The 25012-nt window shown below is 42.3% G+C and overlaps 1 protein-coding gene across 3 annotated transcripts in view; it reads left to right on the top strand.

Annotated features, from left to right (window-relative positions):
- The window catches only part of NBAS (NBAS subunit of NRZ tethering complex), a 181098-nt gene that overhangs the window by 60250 nt on the left and 95836 nt on the right, over positions 1-25012 (top strand). For all 3 annotated transcript variants that reach the window (XM_033143129.1, XM_033143127.1, XM_033143128.1), the window contains exons 22-28: positions 7968-8051; positions 9256-9409; positions 17844-18029; positions 18793-18966; positions 21939-22072; positions 23240-23302; positions 23983-24105. In XM_033143129.1, the coding sequence (XP_032999020.1) occupies positions 7968-8051; positions 9256-9409; positions 17844-18029; positions 18793-18966; positions 21939-22072; positions 23240-23302; positions 23983-24105 (918 nt within the window). The remainder of the gene's footprint in view (positions 1-7967; positions 8052-9255; positions 9410-17843; positions 18030-18792; positions 18967-21938; positions 22073-23239; positions 23303-23982; positions 24106-25012) is intronic.

Below are 25012 nucleotides of genomic sequence, written 5' to 3'. Positions count from 1 at the left end.
CATTTTGTCTTTTTGACACTACCTAAAGTGAATTGGCATGTTTTTCTCCGAACGCTCAAGGTTGTTTGGATCCAAGCCATTACCTCTGCAATATATTGTTGTTTTGAATTAAAATTGTGAGCCATAAGCTACCATCCTCAGTAATTTATTTATTTAAATTATTTGTTTGTTTACTATAATATCTGCAGAAAGGCAGGGTGCATTTTGATTTGCTGTTTGAATAAGAACAGATCTATTGGCGGTGAGTTTCTCTGATTTCCAACTGGGTACCGGTAGTTTTCAAAGCCACTTGCCAGGTTACACAAAGGAAAAAAATGTGTGTGGAAGGAATTGTCCATTCTATATCTGTTGTGAGGTGTATGGAAAACGTGTGTGCACTTCCATTTCGTGCGTAGGTACAGAACACCGAATTTGAAAATTGTGGTTCCTGTTTTTTGTTTTTTTAAAAAGAAAGATCTCTGTATAAACTGATAATCATAGTAGAACTGCTTTGTCTGTTGTGTTCAGGGCTCAAAAATGATTGCGCATACCCCAGTGCTACCATTTCATCTTGGAAGTCTGCACACCAGGGTGAAAATATTTTCGGTTCCTGGGAGCCAGCTTTATAAACATTTGACACCCAATGCCTGCAAGTTTAGTAGCGCAGCAGTGTCATTTTTCTTTGACTTGCAAAGCACCTAATGGAAACAATAAATAAATAGTCATGATGAAGGATGTTTTGCTGTTTGACAGACTTTTTCTGGGCTTTCAAGTGCCTGAGGTGCATTTAATCTACACTTTGATATGCTCCCTAGTTGGCACTTTGGAATATTGTGCTTAATTTTAGGCAGCATAATTTTCTCTTTTTGTAGCAGAGCACTGATATGAATCCTTGGCGATTTGAAGCTTCAAACCCCTCAAGGACAGACGATAAAACAATCTATTTACAGGGGGGAAATGTTATAAATGGTTCATTTTTAAAGAACTTGGGTTACATGTGTTGAGACGAGAGCCAGGCCTTCGATGGCTTATAAATGTGATATGCTGTTACGTTGTGGGTGCAGTTTGGCTTGGTGGTGCCTTGCCTTCATTAAAAGATAAGCTAACTCTTTAACAGCTTCATTCTAAAGACCACAGAAAGGGCAACTAGCTAGGAACTTAAAAGGGATAATGTACATTGTTCAAGTGGGCTAAAAAATGAGTTAGACTTTCTTGTTTCCTTGAAACATTCAGAAGGTTGAGATTATAATTACGAAGGCTAATGACTTGCTCAGCTTTCAATTAGGCATTGCAACGTCAGGAAAACGTACAAGCCAACTATTTCTTTTGGCTACACCAATTAAACAATTTTATTTGTTTTTGCTCTGTTATTTCTTTTTGGTAAAAATAAACCTTTTGTTATGACCTTAAGTGCCATCTACACATCAGCAGGGGAACCCTGTCTAGCCCAGCAGGGGCTTTTGGTGAGATTTCCTGGGTTACAGCAGCTGCTTTGTCTCCCATGCTTTCCAATATGGAAAATGCAACATTTTTAAAGCCAATTTGAGAGGCTTTGCCCCTCCCCTCCCCCATCCTTTCCCTTTAGGGAAGATCAGTGTTCGAAATTCGCCAGGTGCATTTTCTTCGTGACTATTGGCCACTTGCGACCAAGTGAAGATGCCCAGGTGCCAGGACGGTGTCTGGTGTTTCCACCACCTGGAGGTGCAGGCCTGGGGATCCTTGGATCTTGACTTGTTTTCACACACTAGCAATACATCCTGCAGAATTCTACCCATTATATTTTATCTGCACAATGAGAATGAATTTCAGGAACCAAAAAGTTGTATTGAAAAATACGACTTTTGGGCCGTCTGGCCCCAAAATGGCAACATGGCACTCCGTTTTGGTGACAACAACCCTGGTTTAAGGAGCTACTTGGCACCTAACTTATATATCTTAGTTTCTAACACTAGCCGGAAGATACTGGCTGCTGGTGAGCAGCTGCTGTCTCCAAGCCTACAGTACCTATGTAGACCTATGGAACACCTCTCCATTGCCATTACCAAAGGTCCCTCCCCAAGCCCCTATGAGCTGGGCTTCTCTGGGGCAGAGGGAGCTGCAGTGGGGAAAAAGGATATGGGGAACCCCCCCCCACACTGATCTTTCCCCCTCTATGAACTGTGGAAGGAAAATTAGAATGCAAGTCGATACCTGTGGTTTTGCTATCCCACTTCATTCATTTAGCCATAATAATAATAATAATAATTTATTATTTATACCCCACCCATCTGGCTGGGCCTCCCCAGCCACTCTGGGCGGCTTCTAACACAATATTAAAATACAATAATTCATCAGATATTAAAAGCTTCCCTAAACAGGGCTGCCTTAAGATGTCTTCTAAAAGTCTGGTATTGATCTCTCATCCCCTTCTATCATAAAACACTCAAGCTGGCTTGATGGCAAAACCATAAAGATACAGTTCCTGTTGCTTTGAAAGACAGTGGAGTGCGCCTCTGGGAGTGAAGTCAAACTGTTGCATTAGAAACACCAAAGTGACCTCCCGGGGGTGCAATCCTGGGCAATATGTACAGGGCTGCCCAGTCGACAAGACCCCTTTCTCAGGAAAGCAGAGCAATTCGTTTGGCACCACTTTGGTTGCAGGAGTTGCCTGAAGACGCCATTCAACTGCCTTAGGGATTCCACTCTGGATTTTTGTAGGGTTTACTCCTTTACCCCTTTTTTCTTCTCCCGAAAATGTCCCACAAGGCAGTGGAGGTTCAGGACCAGAGTTTTCCTCCTTCTAGATGAGCTACCTTCCAAGGTTGATGAGACCAGTAGATAAGCAGTAATCAATGAGAAGAATAAAGCACCAATCAATTATTCTAAAGAGTGGTGTTATAATAACACTTGAAAAGTAGCAGCAGTCTGAATTTTCAACTTAAGAAGCAACCAAGGCCTTCCTGTCAAAAGGCCTGCTGTGTGGCACTGTTGCTGTTGAAGCAGCAACACTATCTAGTCATTAGACATCAAGAAGAACTGTTACTCCTAAAACACTGTAGATCTTAACCTACAGTGGATGGTAGCCAGTAGCGACATATGCTTGAGTGTGTCTCCCATTGATGCCCCTTTGCAGTCTGTGCTGTAGTAGCTGTGATGTGTCTAGGTGTCTAGTTTCTAGTAGGTTTGCTTTGCTTGACACTTCCTACAATGAGCCACCTTTCATTTTTAGGATAGCAATGTGCAACAGAAAAATAATTTTGGTTTTGTTTGTTTTTCCTTTTCACCGGGGGTGGGGGGGTGGGAGTGGTGCAGCATCCAGCCACAAGGTGACAATATTGAGTTCTCTACAATGATTTTTCTGTATTGAAACAGCGTGCATCCTTGCATATTAGCATGCCTGTGTGTCGGCATGCATGGATTTGTTAGACTTCCCACAATTCTAGAAGAAAGGAACTTTGCCAGCAAGTATCCATTGACATTTTAAAACTGTAATGATACATGCTTGGGACTAGATTGATTTCTCTTATGCCTACTGTGAAGGTTCACACTGAGAAAGCAGCCTTAGGTCTGCTCATTTGTTTGTATATTAAGAGTGAAAGAAGATGTGCCAACTTAAATTTCTAAAAGCCAAAGTGGATTTGTTCAGCTTGAGCAGTTCTATAATAGTCTTCGGCAAGCACTTAACACTATTCTTTTAGCCGGCTGATATTAAAAGTACTGCCTGCTGCTATCTCTTGTAGTCAGGCAGAGCTGTCCAAAAATAAGTGCAAAACAACAAATTTGCAGAAGGGATTAAAACTGTTCCTACGACTGCATGGCTAGGATTAACTGGGCGGATGGTATTACATATTTATGTTGGAATCCATCAATTGCAGAAACGAGTTCAGTTGGCAACATGAAGTTTATGCACTGCTCTAAAATAGCTGTGTCATTCAACGAACATTCATTGAGGCATCATTAGATCATACGCAACCTAGAGATTTGTCTCGGACTTCTCCAAATGGGAGAATATCTGTGCTTTTTAATTGTTCTGTTTTCAAGTACTGTCAGCAGCGTGTAGCAGCTTTGGCGAAAGAGCGTCTGAAAAGCCCAACAATAAATAATTGAGAACAGACTACAGCTCTGCAGGCATCTTGTGCATAATAAGCACAGAAGGATTCCAAAGCCCCGAGAATAAACAGTATAAATCAAGGGTATAAAAAGCTGAGCAGATTTAGATCCCTTTTGATTTGAATGGGTCTAGTCGCAGCTAACTGTGCACCGTGCTGCAGAGGGAGATGAGACACATTTTAAATGCAAGTTATATTTGTTGGATTAAAATGTGGAGCAAGCATTCTGGACTGCTTTTGGGATAGCGGTAAAGATATGATCTCCCTGGAAGCTGAACTTGCTGACTTGGAAGTTCCTCTTGTCAATTAAGCATGGTAACGATAGATATTTAACAGATGGATAAAGGAAAAATATGCAGAAAATTTTATCTTGAATATGGAAACCGTGGAGGAAGGGATGGAGGTCTGAAGGTTCAATAGAACCTTTTATTTTAATGTTAATGATTAAAATTTATAAAATATTGTAAAACCAATGAAAAAAGTTATTTTAAAAAGTTCCTCTTGTCAGAGCCAAACTACATGTGTCTTTGTATTTAGCATGCAGTTGTTGTTGTTTTTTTTTAAATGCAAATTGCATTAGCTGGATTGTGGTGGTAATTGATGGCATGAGAGCAAAGTGGATGGGGGAATTTCCAATAGAGGATTTCCTTCCAAACCAAATAAAATATTGAGGATTTTTCCTCAGGACTGCAATAAGGGGAGTAATGGGTTAAATCCTTTTGCACACCTCCCCTGATTACATTACCCCCCCCACCCCATTGCAACTTCCCTTATGTAGGCACCATAGTTTGCAGGTAGCAATGCCACTGCTCCAGAAACAAGTCCTGGATTGCGAACAAGTTTTAGAGTCCGCCCTGATGTCTGACCAGCTCTGCTTAAGTTGTAGGATATATCATGGCTTCTGTGTGGCACATTTTTTTCTTTCTGGAATAGGTGGCAGAATCAATAGTGAATTATTGGGCTAATGAGAAACAGAATGGCCATTGCTCAAACGAAGACTTGCTAAAATGGTGGAGCTTTGTTTTCTGTTTCCCTTTCATTATGTTTTGTCTTTTTCATTGCATTTTGTCTGTTAACAAGTTGTTTTTATGGCTTTTGAGAATCCTGGAAATGCCATGGCAATGTTGCTTTTAAAACCATAACGGATCAGTCTGGTAATAACTCTTTTTGTTGTTAATCTTTATCTTGGCTGGCAAGTACCCATTCTGTTTGTACATGCTTTTTATTACCACAGGAAATATTTCACCCTAGATGCCTATAGCAAGAGAGCCACATCTGACTTAATTGAGAAAATCAATACAGCAGGGATATCTTGGCTCAGGAGAATAATTTGCTCAGAAGTTGGTACAAAATCCTATTACTTCAAAGAATCCACAGATGTCATTTTCTCTCTCGCTATTAATTTAAAAGATTTGCAGTAGTGAGGTTGAGACCCTGCTGTGGAAGCAAGAGAAAGCCATCTATTTCTAATTGAAGAGGTTGTATACATGTAAGAAACATGTGATGCAACACATGTCAAAATAGCTCTGGTACAGCCATGCAATTTGCTGTTCTCTTGCGGCAAAGACCAAGGACAGGCAACTGACAGCGGTCTCTGTGTCCTCACAAACCCTGCTGCCTTTCCATTCGTTCAATTGGAACTATTTCTTAGTGCCCCTGCTGGCCTTTTTAAAGATAGGTTTGGCTGCGTAAATTGCCTGTGCTTGAGCTTCAAGCTGAGAAAACCATATACAGTGCCATCTTTGTGTGTGCTGTATTTTAATGCTAATAATAATAATAATAATAATAATAATATCCCGCCAATCTGGCTGGGTTTCCCCAGCCACTCTGGGCAGCTTACAGCATATTTAAAAACACAACAAAGCATCAAACATTAAAATAACAGAATATCCTATGCAATAGGATAACAACAACAACAACAATGATAATGACAATAATAACAATAAAGATAATAACAATAACAACAGTTTACAGCAGGAGTCAGCAATTTTTTCATCAGGGGGCCGATCCACTGTCCCTCAGACCTTGTGCGGGGCCGGACTGTATGTTGCCATGATTATGACCCGCATTTTTGGCAAAAATCCTTATTGGGACCAACCCCAACGTTGCCCAAATGTGATTTTTTTGGGGGGTGGGGGGGTTCCCTCATACACCCACGCTGCTTCATTTGTGTTTTATGTGTTGACAGTTAGTTATTATTTCTATCGTAAGGCAGGGTAAGGGGTGGGGTGGAGGGCTGAGGTAAGCGTGCCATTCCTGGAGAGCGTGTGCGCATGTGTGGGTGAAGGGAAAAGCTATTGGCCACACTAAGTCAGGCTGGAGCCACACAAGCAAAAACATTCTTTTCCCTGCATGAGGGAAGATGAGGCAGCGGCTATTTACCTTTCCATGGCTCGCACCGTGTAGCTAACAAACGGCCTCCCCAGCAGAGCTCAGAACTGCTTCAGAGTGCAGCTGCCTAGGCGCTCCCCGCTTCCTGGGGCGGGGAGCACCACCCCCACAGACACCGGTGGGCATCGCTCCTGTGGTGCCTCCAGCCCAATCATCTTCTAAATCCGGCCCACGGATGGTCCAGGAATCAGCGTGTTTTTACATGACTAGAATGTGTCCTTTTATTTAAAATGCATCTCTGGGTTATTTGTGGGGCCTGCCTGGCGTTTTTAACTGAGTAGAATGTGTGCTTTTATTTAAAAAGCATCTCTGGGTTATTTGTGGGGCTTAGGAATTTGTTCATTATTTTTTTCCAAAATATAGTCTGAGGGACAGTGGACTGGCCCCCTGCTGAAAAAAATTGCTGACCCCTGCTGTAAACTGTTGTTATTGTTACTATCTTTATTGTTATTATTGTCATTATCATTATTGTTGTTGTTGTTATCCTATTGTATAGGATATTCTGTTATTTTATTGTTCTATCGCTTTGCCCCAAAGATAATGGACTGTATATCAGTTGTGGAGAAAGTAGCAGTGCCATGAAATTATGTTGCCATAAGACTCGAGTGGTACTTTTAAACCTTTTTAGGCCTGTATTGTTTTGTTTTGGAGCATCTCCTCCTGTGAACAGATGCCAGTTCTGTGTTTTGCTTTGTACCTTCCTGTCTCCTCCTTATGCCAGTAAAGATGGATTGATTGATAGTACATCAGTTATCTAGTTGGCATGGAACAAACTCAGGAGACAACAAGTTTGGGTATTAAAAACCGAGTCAAGCTGATATTAGTCCACTTCAAGCTGAGCTACTGACAGCACGATCAGAAGCACCTTTGTTGTTGTTCAGTCGTTCAGTCGTGTCCGACTCTTCATGACCCCATGGACCAGAGCACGCCAGGCACGCCTATCCTTCACTGCCTCCCGCAGTTTGGCCAAACTCATGTTAGTAGTTTCGAGAACACTGTCCAACCATCTCATCCTCTGTCGTCCCCTTCTCCTTGTGCCTTTCCCAACATCTCCTTTCCCAACATCTCCTTTCCCAACATCAGGGTCTTTTCCAGGGAGTCTTCTCTTCTCATGAGGTGGCCAAAGTACTGCAGCCTCAACTTCAGGATCTGTCCTTCTAGTGAGCACTCAGGGCCATTTCCTTGAGAATGGAAAGGTTTGATCTTCTTGCAGTCCATGGGACTCTCAAGAGTCTCCTCCAGCACCATTTACTCAGCACCTTTACTCAGAAGTAATCCCATTAGGTTTAATGGTTCTCATTCTCCAGTTAGTATGATCAGGATTGCAGCATCCATGACTTTTGATTAGTAAGGCTCATTGGCTAGTGGATGTATTAATGGAGCAGAAAGTGCCGTTTCTGCCTTTCACAGTATTTATCTCTCTCCCCTCCCCCATACCTGTTACTGTGCATTAAATTTGTAGACTGGTTTTCAACACACCATTGATCTTTTCGTTTTGTTTTCTAACAGCCGCAGAGATGGAGCACTGAAAATTCTTCCCTGGAATGAACAGAAGCATAGGGAGGAAGACTGGTGCGAGAGGACACCATGCAAGTAGGTGTATGAAATTGTGTGTGTGTGTGTGTGTGTGTGCGCGCGCACGCAGTATATCAGTCCATCTTTACATTTGCACCAGTCAGTTGCGATTAAGCAGCTGTCCCACCTGGCCTTACTATCTTTGAAGAATCAAGTGTAGGAGCTACCCTGTTTCCTTACTGGAGGAGAAGATTCATGTGGATTACTTCCTACCTTTTTTTCTGGAGGAAACAGGAAGTCCCAAAATGCACAGAGCTCTGGGCTGTGGTCCCGTGATACATTCCCAAGCTTTGATCATGCTGTATGAGGTGAAACACAGAAGGATTGCTACGTGCATGGCGCTGTGGAGTTATGCACGCTTCCCTTTATGGCCTTTGCAGTGATTTGAACGAGTCTTTACTTAGCAAGCCTCTTCACTTGAGCCCACAGGATTTTAATCAGAGTGAGATCAGAATTGGGCCTCAGGCACACAGGGTCTTTCTGCTGCTCCCATCACCGTGAGTAGAAGCGAACAGCTGAACCGTGTAGCCCCTGTTCTTGCTTGGGTAAAATCCTGACAGCCAAGTAATAACTTACAGGCTCAGCGTCTTAACAGTGCCCTTTCTGTATGTGGCAACAGGTTTTCATGCCTGCAAAGGCTTTTGCACATTTAAGTATTGCTTCTGCTTAAATAGGTAAGCTTGTCAACTCACTTGGAGCACTGTAGTAAATTGCCTCTATTATGTAAACACCTGTTGATGTAGTGATAAGGTTAATTACCAGGAATAGCTGGAAATTCAGTAGGGGTAAATAAGTTTTCTCTGCGTAGGCTTTTGCATAAAGGTCAAATGCCTATTATGTAAATAACAGTGGTGACCTCCAAAATTAGATTTTTTTTATTTTTTTTAAAAAATATATTTGTTTATAGACGCTAGTTTCTCAGAACAGAACTAGTTATTTTACATGATTTTTCAAAATATAATTAATCCTAATGAGTCTGCCTAAGACATAGGTTAATATCCATGCCATACATTGAAATACCCGGTAATTCTTATATCACTTCAACAGCCATGGCTTCCCACAAGGAGTTCTGGTACCTGTAGTTTAAGAATCCTAGGAATTGTAGCTCTGTGAGGAGTCTCCTCCAGTTCTCAGCACATTTAACAAACTACAGTTCCCAGGTTAGCATCATTTTAAAGTCCTAGGTTTCTACATTTAATGACTGTTTATTTGTGATGCTCAGGCTGATGGTTGAACCAGCTCTTCAAGATGAAGGCGAATTTTTATATGAGTCTCAACCTGAGTTGCTGAAGTACAGAACCACTGAGCTTTCCATAAAACTGGTCATGGACTGGTATTGGAAACGAGCAGAAGAGATAGAAAACTACTCTATGCAGGTAAAATGCAATATTGTACCATATGTGTACTGCCGTGACTTCAAATATATGTCCTATAAAGCGAATCGATTATGCAGACCTATTTGAGTGTGTGTATGCCCAGCCTTCCACTACCTGGTATCTTCTAGATTTTGTTGGATGATGAGATAGCTCAGTCAGTAGAGCATGAGATTCTTAATCTCAGGGTGGTGGGTTCAAGTCTCATGTTGAGCGAAAGATTCTTGCATTGCAGGAATTGGACTAGACAACCCTCACAGTCCCTTCCAACTCTACAGTTCTAAGGGGTCCATAATGGGTCCATAATGGTTCCATAATCACTGATCATTGGCTGTGCTGCTGTCAGGGACTGGCTGGATGACGAGGAGTGGCGGGAGGCACCAGCTAAGGAAGCCTCAGAGAATGAAGGTTCAGAGCACAGGGAATGGTGGTGGGACACTGAGGACAGGTCAGAAGATGAAGGTGGTGGGGAGGCAACAGGTGTGAGTGAGAGAGAAGAGCCAAGAGCAGAAAGCAGTTCAGACTCAGCCCATGCAGCTTCCCAGGAGCTTGCCTGTCCTGCTGTGTTAAGTTCCGCCCCCCCCCCCTTGTCTCCAAGGACACGAAGAGCTATGCATATGTGGCTGAACAACAAGCAAGAGATCCCTCCCACCGTAGTTTGTCTTTGTGGACAGCCTCCAGAAGGAGATGTCTTAGAGGGAAGCAGGAACTGTCAGTCCTGGCAACTGTGCTATGGAAGCTGGTCCTGCCTTGAGGCTTCTCCGCATTGTTTGCAGCTTTCTTGAATCAAGAACTAAGCTTCTCACTCGTCTCTGCGTTTGAATGCTGACCTGCATCTGAGCCAGCCCTGACAGCTGCCTGGGGCTGCTGGGAGTTGTAGTCCAAAATATTCGAAGGGCACCAGGTTGGAGAAGGCTGGTGCATGCATACCATTGTATATTCTGCACTGGGTTTTATTTGCATGCAATACCTGTATGTAGAAGAATACATTTCTGTGTCAAGTTATATCTGAGTTAATGTTCTTTTGTGAGTTGATGTTCTCTTGCTGCTAGATGGCTCCAGTTTTGGGATGGTGCCTGCTTGCCAGGCTACTGTTGAAGTGTACAAAATAAATCACATGATTATAGGCATGTATTCAGATACAACCATAACAAGAAGAAGATGGAGTACCAAACAGATTTTTAAAAAGCGGTTATGATTCAAAAGAGAGACAGAGAGAAAACAAGAGTGAACGGTGACAGTATTTCATTATGGGATGTGAAATGGGAGGAGTACCGTATTTTTCGCTCCATAAGACGCACCTTTTTCTTCCTAAAAAGGAAGGGAAAATGTTGGTGCATCTTATGGAGCGAAGGCTTAGCTCCCGCTGCCTCCCCCCACCCCCGCATGTTTGGTGGGAGGTGGGGGGTGGCAGCAGAGATGTTGCTGCATCCTCCATGCCACCCGCCGATCCCAAAAGCAGGCTTTTGGGATCGGCGGTAGGGCACAGAGTGGTGGAGAAAGCAGCATCCCCGCTATTTTCTCCACCACCTCCCCGCCACTGATTGGTGCCGGGCACGGGGTGGTGGAGAAAGCAACGGGGATGCTGCTGCTTTTGGGATCAGCGGCAGGGTGCAGGGTGGAGAAAGCAGCATCCCCGCTGCTTTCTCCACCCCTCACCCTGTGTGCCGATCCCAAAAGCAGGCTTTTGGGATCGGCGGCTGGGCGCGGGGTGGTGGAGAAAGCAGCGGGGATGCTGCTTTCTCCACCACCCCACGCCCTGTTCTCATCCCGCTTGCTTTGAAGGGAGCTGGGGACAGGGGTGAACGCTCACCCCTCGTCCGCAGCTCCCTTAAAAGTGAGTGGGGATTACTGGGGGTATAGTAAGAGGAAGAGGAAGGTATTGTCACGTGTCTTCCACCTCTATCACTCTAGTCAGCAGCCTTTTCATTTTCAGCGCTGCCAACTCTTGGGACCACCAGTGACTTAGCCTTGCTCCACATGTGGGGAGCTGGCGTTCAGGAGCCATTGCATCAACTGCCTAGTCATTTCCCGATTCCAGAGGTTAACCAGGGATTCAGCAGGATTGCTACTTTGAGTGACAGAAACAATTACGTTCACTAATGCCTAGGCTTATCCGAGCTTGGTAAAAACTAGGAGCCAACTGGGAATGTGTACTTCTGGTTTTCCTGTAGTACTTTTCCCAGTGGCATGTTGTCGTAACTTCTGCTGCCATTAATAGACTTGCCATTAAATGTTTCGAATATAATTGGATTTCCCCCCCAGATGACCTTTCAGCTAATGTAACAGAATTATTAAAAGATTTTCTGAAATATTTGTTGACTAGTATTTGGCCAGGTGTGTTAATTACTTATTTCCAACATTCTTATGTTTAACAATTGGGCGGATCAATCTTATATGAAAATAACTCCTGCTTACCGAAGCTTTTTCATCATTGTAAACTTAATTTACAGGCTATTTTTAATTCCTTAGGTAATTATTAGAGGTACATTTAACTTGGAAGTAAGCATCATGTCAGATTATGATTGGATTCCATTTTTGTTGCTTTGTAATCATGTAAATTCAGGCAAATTGGCACCATACAGGATATCCAAATCCAGAAATAATTAGGTTTGTTGTGTGTGTGTAAAATTCTAGTCCTGAGTTTTACAGAGAAGTACACAAAGAGAAAAAAAAATTAAGGGACTAGAAATAAAGAGTCAATGGATGGTTGAAATCAAACTCCATTAATTTTTAAGACCTAATAACAGAGTTTCTTTAGAGCTGAATTGGCCATTCTGAAGCTCTCAGACTTGAATATAAAAATAATTAATGTAGGGACAGGACTCAGTTGTGCTTTACTTTGGCTATTTCAAGTTACTCTGCATAGTATCGCTGAAAATTGCCAATGGTTAAATGATATCATAGTTGTCCTATGAAAGAACGAACACAATTTTTGATTGGTTTTGGACAGTCAGTCAGTTTCTCCTCCATTAATTATCCTATATTATACTGTGATAAGTTGTTCTTATGGAATAGGAATAGAATATGCTGCTGAGGTTTTGTGACATTACTTTACTGATATTCTCTGAAATAATTAAACTGCTCTGTGTTGGTAGGTCTATGATAAAGGTATTGCGTAGTTGTCATGTGACCTGTATTTCATTTTAAGCATACATTTTTTTTATGGTTGGACAGTGGTTTCGAAGCTACTAACATGAGTTTGGCTAAACTGCGACAGGCAGTGAAGGATAGGCGTGCCTGGCGTGCTCTGGTCCATGGGGTCACGAAGAGTCGGACACGACTGAACGACTGAACAACAACAACAACATTTTTTTTAAAAAAAATCTATGTGAATTACTTCCTAATATAATTAGGGTTGGAAATCCAAGCCTATAATGAGGCATCTCTTGAGCTGGCTTTTCATTATCCACGCTTGAAGTTACCTTTCAGCTACTCTTTTCTGGCTGCCTCCAGCTGTTTTTGTTACCATGGCCTCAGCAAACCTATTTCTATTTCCGCTGGCAATAGATCAAGTTCAGTTATTCGTACAGCCCGGCTGATATAATCATAGAATCATAGAGCTGGAAAGGGACCCTGAGGGTCATCTAGTCCTGCAATGCAGGAATCTCAGCTAGATCAAACATGACAGGCCGCCACCCAACCTCTGCTTAAAAATCTCCATTGAAGGAGAGTCCACAACCTCCCGAGGGACTGTTCCACTGTCATACAGCTCTTACTGTTAGAAAGTGCTTCCTGATGTTTAGTTAGAACCTCCTTTCTTGTCACTTGAAGCCATTGTTGCGGGTCCTAGCCTCTGGAGCAGGCGGAAACAGAAGATGGCTATCATATCTCCTCTCTGTCTCCTCTTTACCAGGCTAAATGTACCCAGTTCCCTCAACCGTTCCTTATAAGACTTGGTTTCCAGGCCCTTGATCATCATGGTCACCCTCCTCTGCTCACATTCCAGCTTGTCAATATCCTTTTTAAATCATGGTGCCCAGAACTGGACACTGTACTCCAGGTGTGATCTGACTAAGGCAAACTAGAGTGGAAATATTACTTCCCTTGATTGGGACACTATACTTCTGTTAATGCAGCCTAGAATAGCATTAGCTTTTTCTTTTCTTTTTTTGCTGCTGCATCACACTGTTGACTCATGTTCAACTTGTGGTCTACAAAGACCCCTAGATCCTTTTCACATGCACCACTGGCAAGCTAGGTATCTAATATTTGTGAAGCTGATTCTTTCTGCCTAGGCATAGAACCTTACATTTGTCCCAACTGAAATTCATTTTGTTAGTATTCGCAGTTCTCCAACCTGTTAAAACAAAATAAAATAAAAAATTCCTTCCAGTAGCACCTTAGAGACCAACTAAGTTAGTTCTTGGTATGAGCTTTCGTGCGCATGCACACTTCTTCAGATACCATGCACACGAAAGCTCATACCAAGAACTAACTTAGTTGGTCTCTAAGGTGGTACTGGAAGGAATTTTTTATTTTATTTTGTTTTGACTATGGCAGACCAACACGGCTACCTACCTGTAACTCCAACCTGTTAAGTTCATCTTGAATCCCGATTCTGTCTTCAGTGGCAGTGGCTACCCCTCCCAGTTTGGTGTCATCTGCAAATTTTGTGACCATCACATCAATTCCTTTGTCCAAGTCGTTTATAAAAATGTTGAACAATAGTGTGCCCAGGACAGAAACCTGTGACACCCCACTTGTCACTTTTTTCCAGGATAATGAAGGACAGTTAGTGAGCACTCTTTGGGTTTGGTCTGTCAACCAGCCATTAACAACCACCTAACAGTTATCTCATCCAGCCCATATTTTACCAGCTTCTCTGCAAGAATGTCATGGAGGACTTTGTCAAAAGCCTTACTGAAATCAAGATACTGTACACCAATCTTTTAACTCTTCTATGTCTACAGCATTCCTGTGTTCCCCCAAGCAAAAAAGAAAAAGGGAAAAGAAATGAGATTTGTCTGGCATGACTTGTTTCTGAGAAACCCACGTTGGGTCTTAGTAATCGCAGCATCCTTTTCTAAGTGCTCACAGACCAACTGCTTAATTATCTGTTCTGGGATCTTTGTTGATATTGATGTCAAGTTCACCGGTTGGGTCATGCTCCCCTTGCATTTGGTAACATGTATGTTTCCTCAGAAAGAGGTCTATACAGGCAGTTTCTTCTATAGATTTTCACAGCTTTTCATGCTCCCTCTTCTAAATCTCCATCAAAACGAGGTGTGCAAAAATTGTGACTTGCTAAACTGAACTCATCCCAGTGCTTAGCAGGCCACCTTTGAAGCAAGATGCAGAATAGAATTCCACAAGCTTTATGAAGGCACCAGCACCACATCACATGACTGATTTTGTGCATTGAGCTTGATGGGTGGTTGTGTTATGTGTGTCACAAGTTGAGTAGGCCTAACCTAAACTAAAATTCTGAAGTTGAGTTGATTAGAATTCAGAATGTGTCTGTCAGCTGGCCTCGCCGAATGTCATTAAATGTCAAGTCATGCAGTTGCAACATGAGAGTCGGAAATGAGTTCTGGGGGGGATCTTGTATCGTGCCATATCATGCTTAAGTGGACTAAAGTGACTGGACATTTCATCTTCTAATGCTAGTTTAGACAAAAAAGAACAGTATGCAATGTAAGGTCTTCTCTTAGTTGTGGCAGAGCTCACAACCTCTGGTGTAGAGACTGCCGGGAGCATATAGAAGCTCTATAAAGGATTTATTTATTTGTTTTGTGTTTTTGCTTTACAGTCCAATGATGATATTGTATAAATATGTTCATTCACAGCTAGGGCTCCTACTCCTACATAATATTGGTTATAAAGGTACTCTGTGTTTCATGTGACGCTGTGTAATCAAAGGAGCAACTTGCGACTTAATGTAAACAGTGCACTTTATTAAGATTGTTTCCTACAGAGCGGATACTGGGCCTGCTGTTTTTGCCTTTCCTCTATATTCATACTCCTCTCTGATCCCACACTTCCTGTTCTTTCTTCAGCATCCTCTGCTATCGCTGGTTTTACTTTTGAGCTTCATTCACATTGTTTCACTCTACCTTTGCACTGTCACCAGGAGGTAGCTGAGAAGGACAGAATTGGTATTTGCCTACATCTGTTTGCTTGCACAAATGTATTTAGAACCTTGACATGTGGATAAAAATTAATGTGCTGCTTGTGAGGCATTTACACTAAGACTGCAAAATGCAGTCCTTTATATTAACCTTTTTTTAATCAAAAAGAATTGAGCAGCTCAGAGGGTACCCTGATTAATTAGGCAGTAATTTTAAAGACTATATGTTTTCAGTTCAAGTGTATATGTAAAAGCATCCTCTTTTTAAAAATTGATTCCCCCCCTACGCCCTCACACAGGAGGAAATGCCACTTCCAAGATGACACCTGCTGCAGGGCACACACACACACACACACACACACCATCTAAAGCAAAAAAGAAAAGAAAAGGGAAATTGCTTTATTATGCAGATGCATGCAAATTTAATTGAATAAAACTGTGATTAATTGACTAAGATTTCCTTAATCAGGAGACAGCCTTAATTTGACTGTTAATTATTGTGGGGCAAACGTGATGTTCTCTTTTCTTTTGTAAAAGAAGAGGCACAGTATTATTTCTCCTCATTTTTCACGGAACAATAATAGATCTCTTCCACGGCTCCTTAACCACAGTGAAGGAGGAGGTCCGGGTTTGAAGATAACACTAAGCTATGGTTAATGTTAACTTAGGTTTATAAACCCCCAAACAAAACTAGGTTAACAAATGAATTTTAACCATGGTTTATAAACCATAGTTAAGTCACAGGCATTAACTGTGATTAACTAAGCCACGACATAGTATTACATATGAAACAGGCTACTACTGTCTGTTGTGTCTGCCATTAAAATTGTGGATTACTGGTTTGAAAATCCCAGGCACTGAGTTGGTTGGCTGCCTAAAATTGATGTTCGTGCTATGGACATTTGGTACCGAGCAGGAAATCAAATTGAACCTTAACCTAAAAGCTGGTTGAGAGAAATCTGCTTAGTCAAACCAGAACTTGGAAGAGATTGGAAGACAGGGAGAGAGAAATCCAATGTTTTCCCCCAAGTTGCTTACTGAAGCATGTACTGTGGGTTTTTTTTAATCCTTTAAATAGAACCAAACTCTAAATACACAAATGGATAAGAATGCATGCTTCAATAAGCAGAAGCTCTCTTTTCTATCTCCTTCAATCTTAGAGAGAATATTTTTCCCAGATAACCAATGGAGTGGAGGATGGAGAAGCATGAGAAAGTGTCCTGGTGTTGGCATCATTCTGGTTTCCAGCATTTATTTTACACCCCACCCCCTACAAAACTGTTTCTTTCAAGGAATAAAGGTCTGGGATTTGAGTTGCATATAATCCACAGCGACTTACTTTTTTCAGTCCAAAATTAGCTAATTCAAATTACAGTCATACCTTGGAAGTCGAATGAAATCTGTTCCAGAAGTCCGTTCGACTTCCAAAACATCCGGGAACCAAGGTGCTGCTTCCGATTGGCTGCAGGAAGCTCCTGAAGGACCTGAAGGAGCTTCTCCACCCCCATTGTTCAGCCCGGACACTGAGGTCCAGCGCCGAGGGCCTTCTGGTGGTTCCCTCACTGCAAGAAGCAAAGCTACAGGGAACCAGGCAGAGGGCCTTCTCGGTAGTGGCGCCCGCCCTGTGGAACGCCCTCCCAACAGAGGTCAAGGAGATAAACAACTATCTGACATTCAGAAAATACCTGAAGGCAGCCCTGTTTAGGGAAGTTTTTAATCTGTGATATTTTCATGTATTTTAATATTTGTTGGCAGCTGCCCAGAGTGGCTGGGGAGATCCAGCCAGATGGGCGGGGTACAAATAATAAATTATTATTATTATTATTATTATTATTATTATTATTATTAGGTAACCAGAAATCTACACCATACTCTGAATGTGGTTCCATCACAGATTATATATATATTTGCATTCATGCTTCCTGCTGTTCACTGCGAGGAGAGACAAAAAATATGGAAATATGAGCTAAAATTAAGTTCCTGCTATGCTAGTTGATGTAGAAAGGATAACTGGGGTCTAAAAATAATTCTGTCCATTCATTTGTCATATATGGCTGACAGGGTTCTGGAGACAGGGGCATTACTTAATTCATATATATATATATATATATATATATATATATATATATATATATATATATATTTCTGTCAAATTAAATACAATGTGTTCATTTTATAGGAGTTATGCTGCAGTTATAAGAGTTTGTATTAGTAATTCTGTATAAAATGTATTTGGAACAGTTATAAGTTGCTGAACCGATGGTCAAACCATATCTCTTCTCCTTTCAAGTTTAACCAGAATAAAACCAATTGCTAATGGTTACAAGCTATGTGTTTTTCTTTTCTCTCTTAAAAAAATAATAATAGGTGGATTGTGCTTTGTCCCTGGTTCGACTGGGCATGGAGAGGAATATTCCTGGTCTGCACTCACTTTGTGACAATCTGGTTACACTGGAGACGTTGGTATATGAGACTGGATGTGACATCACTCTGAACTTGAAAGAGCTGCAGCAGATGAAGCATATTGAGAAACTAAGACTCTTGATGTTAAATGTATGTGCTCTTTTTTATGTCACAGTGGGATGGAATGGATTGGGAAGGGGGCTTTTCTGCTGCATAAAATCTCATCCTGAGCAGGATGAAACTGTTTGCCCAACGTCCTTCAGCTCAGCCTTTTCTCTTCTTTTTTGCTTTTAAAAAATTATAACTTTATTTTTCATTTCCAGCTTTTACAAATATTTTGACAAGAAAAACAAAATCTTTACAGATGTAATTTACCTTCCCCTTGACTCCCCTCCCCTCCTTTCTGCTGTTATTTATTTCATATCTTTTTATTACCGCATATCCGATGCAAATATATTTACAAATTTCCCCTTATCTCCCCCATTTCTCTTGCTGCACGTGTTTATATCAGTCCCACTAATTTTTTAATTTGTTTACAATGTGTCTTCAATAAATAGCTCAATCATGCTTGGATTTGCACTTGTCTGCACTCCAAAAAAGTCCCCAGATGCTGGTTCAAGGTGCCACAGTGTTAAAAAGCATTAAGTGCCTTTATCCTAATTTATTTCAGTGAGTTAAAGTAGAATGAAACTGGTTCACACTGATGAGCCTGTTTGTTAGTTTGTTTTTCATAGAGAAATTTGCGTTAGCACAGTTCATAACTTTATGCTCACTATTTATGATATCAACCTTTTGAAAAGCATTGGGGAGAACAGGAAAAAAATATTGCTATTCCTTTAACTGCTTTGCAATTTTAGTTTGCATTTGGCTCTTCTCTTAATTTTTCTTTAATTTAAAACCTTTGCCATTTCAGTCTTTGGGAGAAAGGTATGTGAAGAATGCCTATCAGTGGATGGTTCCATTTCTACACCGCTGTGAAAATGAATCTCCAGGCATCGCTAATGAGCTTTTGAAAGAGTATTTGGTAACACTGGCAAAAGAAGACCTGACATTTCCTCTGAAAATATTTGAACATTCAAAGCCAGCGGTAAATTCAGATGATTAGTTGTGTATTCGCATGTACCTGAAAGTTTATCTCTCCTCCATCCCACCTGAATTGCATTTGCAAGTATACTTAATAGTGCACCTTGTTTCGCTGATCAGTTTGGGAGATGGCTGTCACTGTACAGCTTGGTAGAACCGAACATTTGTCTTGTCGATACTAACATTTGTTCTCCAGACAAGGTTAAAGTGGAATTTCTAATACACGGCTAATCTGTATTGGGATGTCAGAATGTAGCTTTAATCATTAATCATTTCTGCATTTATACAGCAGAGTGGGTATTTTAGTAGGGGGAGACTCTCCACTGAAAGCCACTGTTCTTCTTTGTTGTGAAATCTAAATATATCTTCCATACCTTTGCCCAACCATGCAGCATCTCTGTGTTTTATCCTGCACTGCATCCCTTAATAAGTCCCTGCAAAGCATCTCTATGAGCTTTCCCCTCTCTTGCATTGTGGCGGGGGAGATCCATGAATTTTATTGGGGAGCCTGTGGGAGGAATTCAGTGTAGCGTTATGGCAATTGTTCCCCCAGCTCAAGCATTGCAGCTTGTTAGATGGAATGATCCTGCCTCTACAGTGGAGTGGCACTGAGGAGAGGGCGGTGACAGCCGTGTTGTGCAGGCTTCCGCTAGCAGGATTCATTAGTTGAATCTGGCCCTATCGTTCTGTAGAAGGAAGTGCCTTTGTTCAGGACACATGCAAAACCTGGCACTGGAAGAGTAAGCGACACAAGCCCCCTTTAAGGCATTATTGCTCCCATAGGGACACGGGTGGCGCTGTGGTCTAAACCACTGAGCCTCTTGGGCTTGCTGATTGGAAGGTTGGCGGTTCGAATCCTCGCGACAGAGTGAGCTCCCGTTGCTCTGCCCTAGCTCCTGCCAACCTAGCAGTTCAAAAGCATGCCAGTGCAAGTAGATAAATAGGTACCGCTGCAGCGGGAAGGTGAACGGCGTTTCTGTGCACTCTGGCACTTGTCATGGTCCTCCGTGCACCAGTAGCGGTTTAGTCATGCTGGCCACATGATCCGGAAAGCTGTCTGTGGATAAACGCCTGCTCCCTCTGCCTGAAAGCGAAATGAGCGCCCCAACCCCATAGTCTTCTTTGACTGGACTTAACCGTCCAGGGGTCCTTTACCTTTTTATTGCTTCCATGTTGTGCAACACAGGAGCAGGGAATGGGGTCCTGCCACGTGGGCCTGCTCCCCAGTGCCCATGCGACCATACGTACAGCCATAAATGCAGAGGCTTCCGTTCCACCCTGGAACCCTGCGTGATTGGCTGCCATCACTGCAGATAGTTTCACTGGTGCTTTGGATTCTGCTGGCTGGGGCTACTCAGTGCACCCCTGTTCCTCTCTCTTGTGTTGAGCAGCAGGGGAACAATAATAACCCAATGAGAGAGAGAACTGAAATGAGATGCAGCACACATTGTTTCTGTGGATACAACCTAAGTGTCCTGTGGTCCCTTTTAAAATCATTCATAAATCCCCCCCCCAAAAAAACCTGAACTTCACACCTGTCCCGTAATAGGGGGGAAGAACTAACTGAGGCGCAAATGAGAATGAAGCGCTGAAGGTACCTGGTTTCCCTTTCACATATTTGGGAAATGGAGTACACATCAAGGTGAAGAATGAGGCAGTAGGATTCTCAGGTGGCAGAGTGGGCTATTTCAGAACAGAACTGTGTGAGGTTGCTATTTTTGAATCCGTTACCTAAAACTAACCCCTAGCATGTAAAAGGAGAGTTATTCAGCACCAGCCTGTCCCCTACTGTGCTAGTTTCCTACCTGCGGGAATGTTCCGTTGATTTTATTGCTATGCCGTGAAACATTCAAAAAATTGATCTGCAGGATAAAGTAGTGCGATTCATTCTACCACCTTCCTGACAACTAACTTCCTGACAACTGTCAACTGACTTTCAGTCCAAGTAATCAAAAATCAGCCAAAATGCTTCCAAGGTCGCTCTAAGGCATCGGGGTTTTGTAGATCTCCAGGGGCACAGGATTCCACAGTTCTGGGATCCCACCAAGAATGTTGTTTTTTGCCTGTGTCTGTGTCTTGGTCCAGCAGTTGGTGCTAAATGAGAACTCTTGGTTGACTCTTAAAGAGCACAATGGAATCTGTTGAGAAAGTCAGGCTGCAGTCACGTTCCATTTACCCTAGAGTAAGCCCTGTTGAGCTCACTGGGGCTTACTTCTGAGTCGACATGTATAGAGTTGGATTGTCTCAGCTATTTTACACAAGCCACTTGCTCTTGATGTCATCGTTGAAAGGCAGAGGAGAAGGAGCTTTTTTGAGGGAGATTAACTTGGTCTTTACATAAATTTGTAGTAACTTTCATCTTCTCGGGGGCATTGTATTATAGCCTCAGATCCAGACTAAATTCACATTCCAGCATCCTAATAGCATCTTGATAGGATGTTCATTAATTCTTTACTTTTCCGGCTGTGTACAGAAGTAGATTGGCTATAAACAACGAGTCATGGGAAGCTAGTGTTCTGGTGCATATTGAAGTTATTTATGTGCAAATGAAGGAAATAGCATAATGCAGCTGGGGGGGGGAGAGCAGCTTTAGAATTACATTTTTATTTTAATAAATTGTCTGATGAAAAATATTGTGATTTGTGTGTGGGTGCGTGTTTTTAAACGAAACTAGAAATACCTTGCTGTTCCAACCAGCTGCTGTGATCACTGGTTTCAAATGGGCTTCCATTGCCAGTTCTGTAATTATGAAAGATATTCAACGGAGAATTATTAAAGAACCAGGAAGGCCTCTGCAATTAACAGAAAACACTAAATTGCCTTTATGGTTGTAATTGTGCTGTTCAAGAGCCGGTTGTCTGTCACACAGAGATATGGAAGAAAACAACTCCAAATTTCGAGGTGGGGGACACGCACATACTCACAGACTGTACTCTAGTGTACAGCAATGAATATAGTGTTTTCTTTTTCTCCCAGTGTCAGCAAAAAATAATTTCGAATCAAGACTTGTTGATGATGATTGCGTTAGACTGCATCTACATTTGCCAACGTGATGACCAGCTTTCTCAGTGCTATGATATCTTAGAATGTCTCCCCCAGAGAGGTTATGGGTGAGTATTGACACGTCCCATTGTTGTTTTTTTAAATTAAAAATTAAAAAAGTTGAACTAATAGAAATCCTTTACAAATGCTGTTTTTAAACTATTAAAATGTCAATCAGTATTCAAAGAATGATGTGCACTAATTTATACAATCTGTACAATCTAGTGGTAATTGCTGACCCCCCCCAAACCCTCATGCTTCAGTCTGCAGCTGTAATTACTATGTGCTGCAATGCTCCCCACATGTAGAAAGCCCGGATAAGAACTTAAATTTCAACCAGGTTCAGAAAACGGGGAATGCAGTGCCACATCCTTTTTTAAAAACAGTTTGGCACTTTGGTCACTCCATCCTGCTGAACTGCTCTTGTGTCAAGTTCCCTTTGGGTGCCATAAAAGTTTAGGCAAGTTGTAAAAAGGTAAAGGTAAAGGTACCCCTGACCGTTAGGTCCAGTCGTGGACGACTCTGGGGTTGTGCGCTCATCTCGCTCTATAGGCCGAGGGATCCAGCGTTTGTCTGCAGACAGCTTCCGGGTCATGTGGCCAGCATGACTAAGCTGCTTCTGGTGAACCAGAGCAGTGCATGGAAACACTGTTTACCTTCCCACTGGAGCGGTACCTATTTATCTACTTGCACTTTGATGTGCTTTCAAACTGCTAGGTGGGCACGAGCTGGGACTGAACAACAGGAGCTCACCCCGTCACGGGGATTCGAACTCCCGACCTTCTGATCGGCAAGCCCTAGGTTCTGTGGTATGGGCTACTTTTCGCTTGTGGGAAGAAGAAATCTTGGCTACACAGCCTGTCTCTGTAGCCCCATCCACTGGTCATAGAACGGGACTAATGGAATTGGGTGAGGAGGAAGCATGCGATCTGAGGATCACTCCCACCTTCACTGAGGGTAGATTGGAAGGGTATAATGGGTGATCTCCACATAAGTCATACCCCAGTGATGTACATCGACTGGAACTCGCCCTGTGATCACCATTAGGGGTGTGCCTTAGGCCCTCACCTCCCTAGGCTTCGGACACGCCCGAGGGGCGTGTTATACATGAAAAAACACGGTATTTGGGATATTGCTTAGTGTTACTTAGTGTTGGTTTGTATTACATTTTTTTTCACAGTATGCAGAACATACTAATTTGTTTTTTGTGGGGTGTTTTTTTTACATCCTTTCAGACCTGAAACAGACATTACTAATAACCTTCACGACAAAGTTGATGAATTGGAACAAATTCTTAGGTAAGAAACGTGCCTTTCTTCATTCATCTCTTCCAGTACATTTTCTTCATTAACCTAGCGCTAGGTTTTACAGTTCAGAATGCCAGGATTATTACAAAAGAAGGGCTTGTAGGTCAAATATTACTGCAGGCTTAGTGGAAATTACTTTTTGGACCTTGACCTTTCCATAAACACATGTTTATATCCAAAGGGGTTCCCTTCTTGCAACCTGTAACATTGTGAAGGGTAATGTAGCATTGTGACAATATAGTTAACATGGAGAATGAAAAATAAAAGGCCCTCCATCTAATTTCTTTAAAAGGCTCAGCTATATAGACTGTTTCATTGTAAAAAAGAAAGAAAAAACCCACCCCCACCTCCCGGAGTATCTCCTTATAAGGTTCTAGGGGGGTGGATCAAATTTCCTATTATTTTATGGAATGTAATGATATGGTGCTAAATATTTAGAACAAAATGGCTTCTCAAATGGTATGCGTGGTTGTGTGTGTATTTTTTGTATAACTTCAAGTCATCATTGATCAGTGGATAAACATCACCCTCCCTCTTGGTTTTGGTTTCGGTCTTACATATATATTTATTCGAATTTTACACATATACAATAATTTGCAAGAATGGCCACAGGCAGGATTTAAGATTTGGCTGAATGGCTGATGATGCTTTTATGACTACTATTATTTCAGCGTATCAGAAATCTTGGAGAAGCATGGACTCCAAAAGCCTGTATCCTTTGTAAAAGACACACAGGACAGCCCAGAAGAAGCGCGGAAGCTGATGATTCGATTGACCAGGCACACAGGCCGCAAGTGAGTAACGGATGGTGGCACATAGAATTATGAGCTTTCATGGTTGTTTGGTTCTGCGTGGCTTTTCCAGGTCAGAACATGAACAGCTGAAGTTGTGGTCTCAAGCAGGAAAGACAAACAATTCTTAGGACAGATTTCTTTGTAAACATGCCATTAGCTCCTCAGGAGGCAACTCAGTTGTTTGCTTCACAAGGAAGATTGTTTAGTGGTGGTAAAATTCCCTTTGATGCCCTTCGTCGAACATAAAATAATTGCTCATGACAGTGGCAGATTCCAGCACATGTCTTCTGCTTTGGCTCCATGGTTCATCAAAGCACAAATATTTCCCCATTGTCAAGGATCCATTGCCCACAGTGTGCAGAGCAGAATGGTACCACTCTCTTGATGGAGGCATAGCAAAGCCATTTAAACCTTTCAGAATGTAGGCCTTGGTAGAATTCCAGGTAGCGCTAAGTGGAGTATGTGCACGGGTAAATGTCTGCTTGTAAAACATGACCTTTATTTCCTTCCTCATGCCACTCAACCTGTTCTGGGCAATGGTGACAGGTATATGGGCCGGAGAGGGCTTCAGATCCCCCAATATTTTTTGGCAGGGGGCACCCCAGCCAGGCGGCGCCTGAGACAAGCACAGAGGGCAATCTCTGTGCTTGTTTGTCCCAGTCCAGCGCATGCCAGCGGCATCACGTGACATATCACATGACCATGCCCCCTCAATGTGGGAACAAGTCAGCGCCCCTGATTCTGGGGGTTCCTCTAACTCTGCAGGGCAGATTTTTTTTTTTGAGGGGGAAGTCTTGTTGTGTTAGTGGACCTTGTTCCATGCATGCAACAAGTTAGCTGAATCCCTCCCAGTATGTGTGACTGGAGGGTTTGGTCTTAAAGCTTTGGGGCTGGGGGGAAGGTGTGC

The sequence above is a fragment of the Lacerta agilis genome, chromosome 3 (assembly GCF_009819535.1).
Source record: "Lacerta agilis isolate rLacAgi1 chromosome 3, rLacAgi1.pri, whole genome shotgun sequence".
NCBI lineage: Eukaryota > Metazoa > Chordata > Lepidosauria > Squamata > Lacertidae > Lacerta > Lacerta agilis.
The sequence above is the reverse complement of the archived record's forward strand: the minus strand, read 5'-3'. Positions and strand labels throughout refer to the sequence as shown.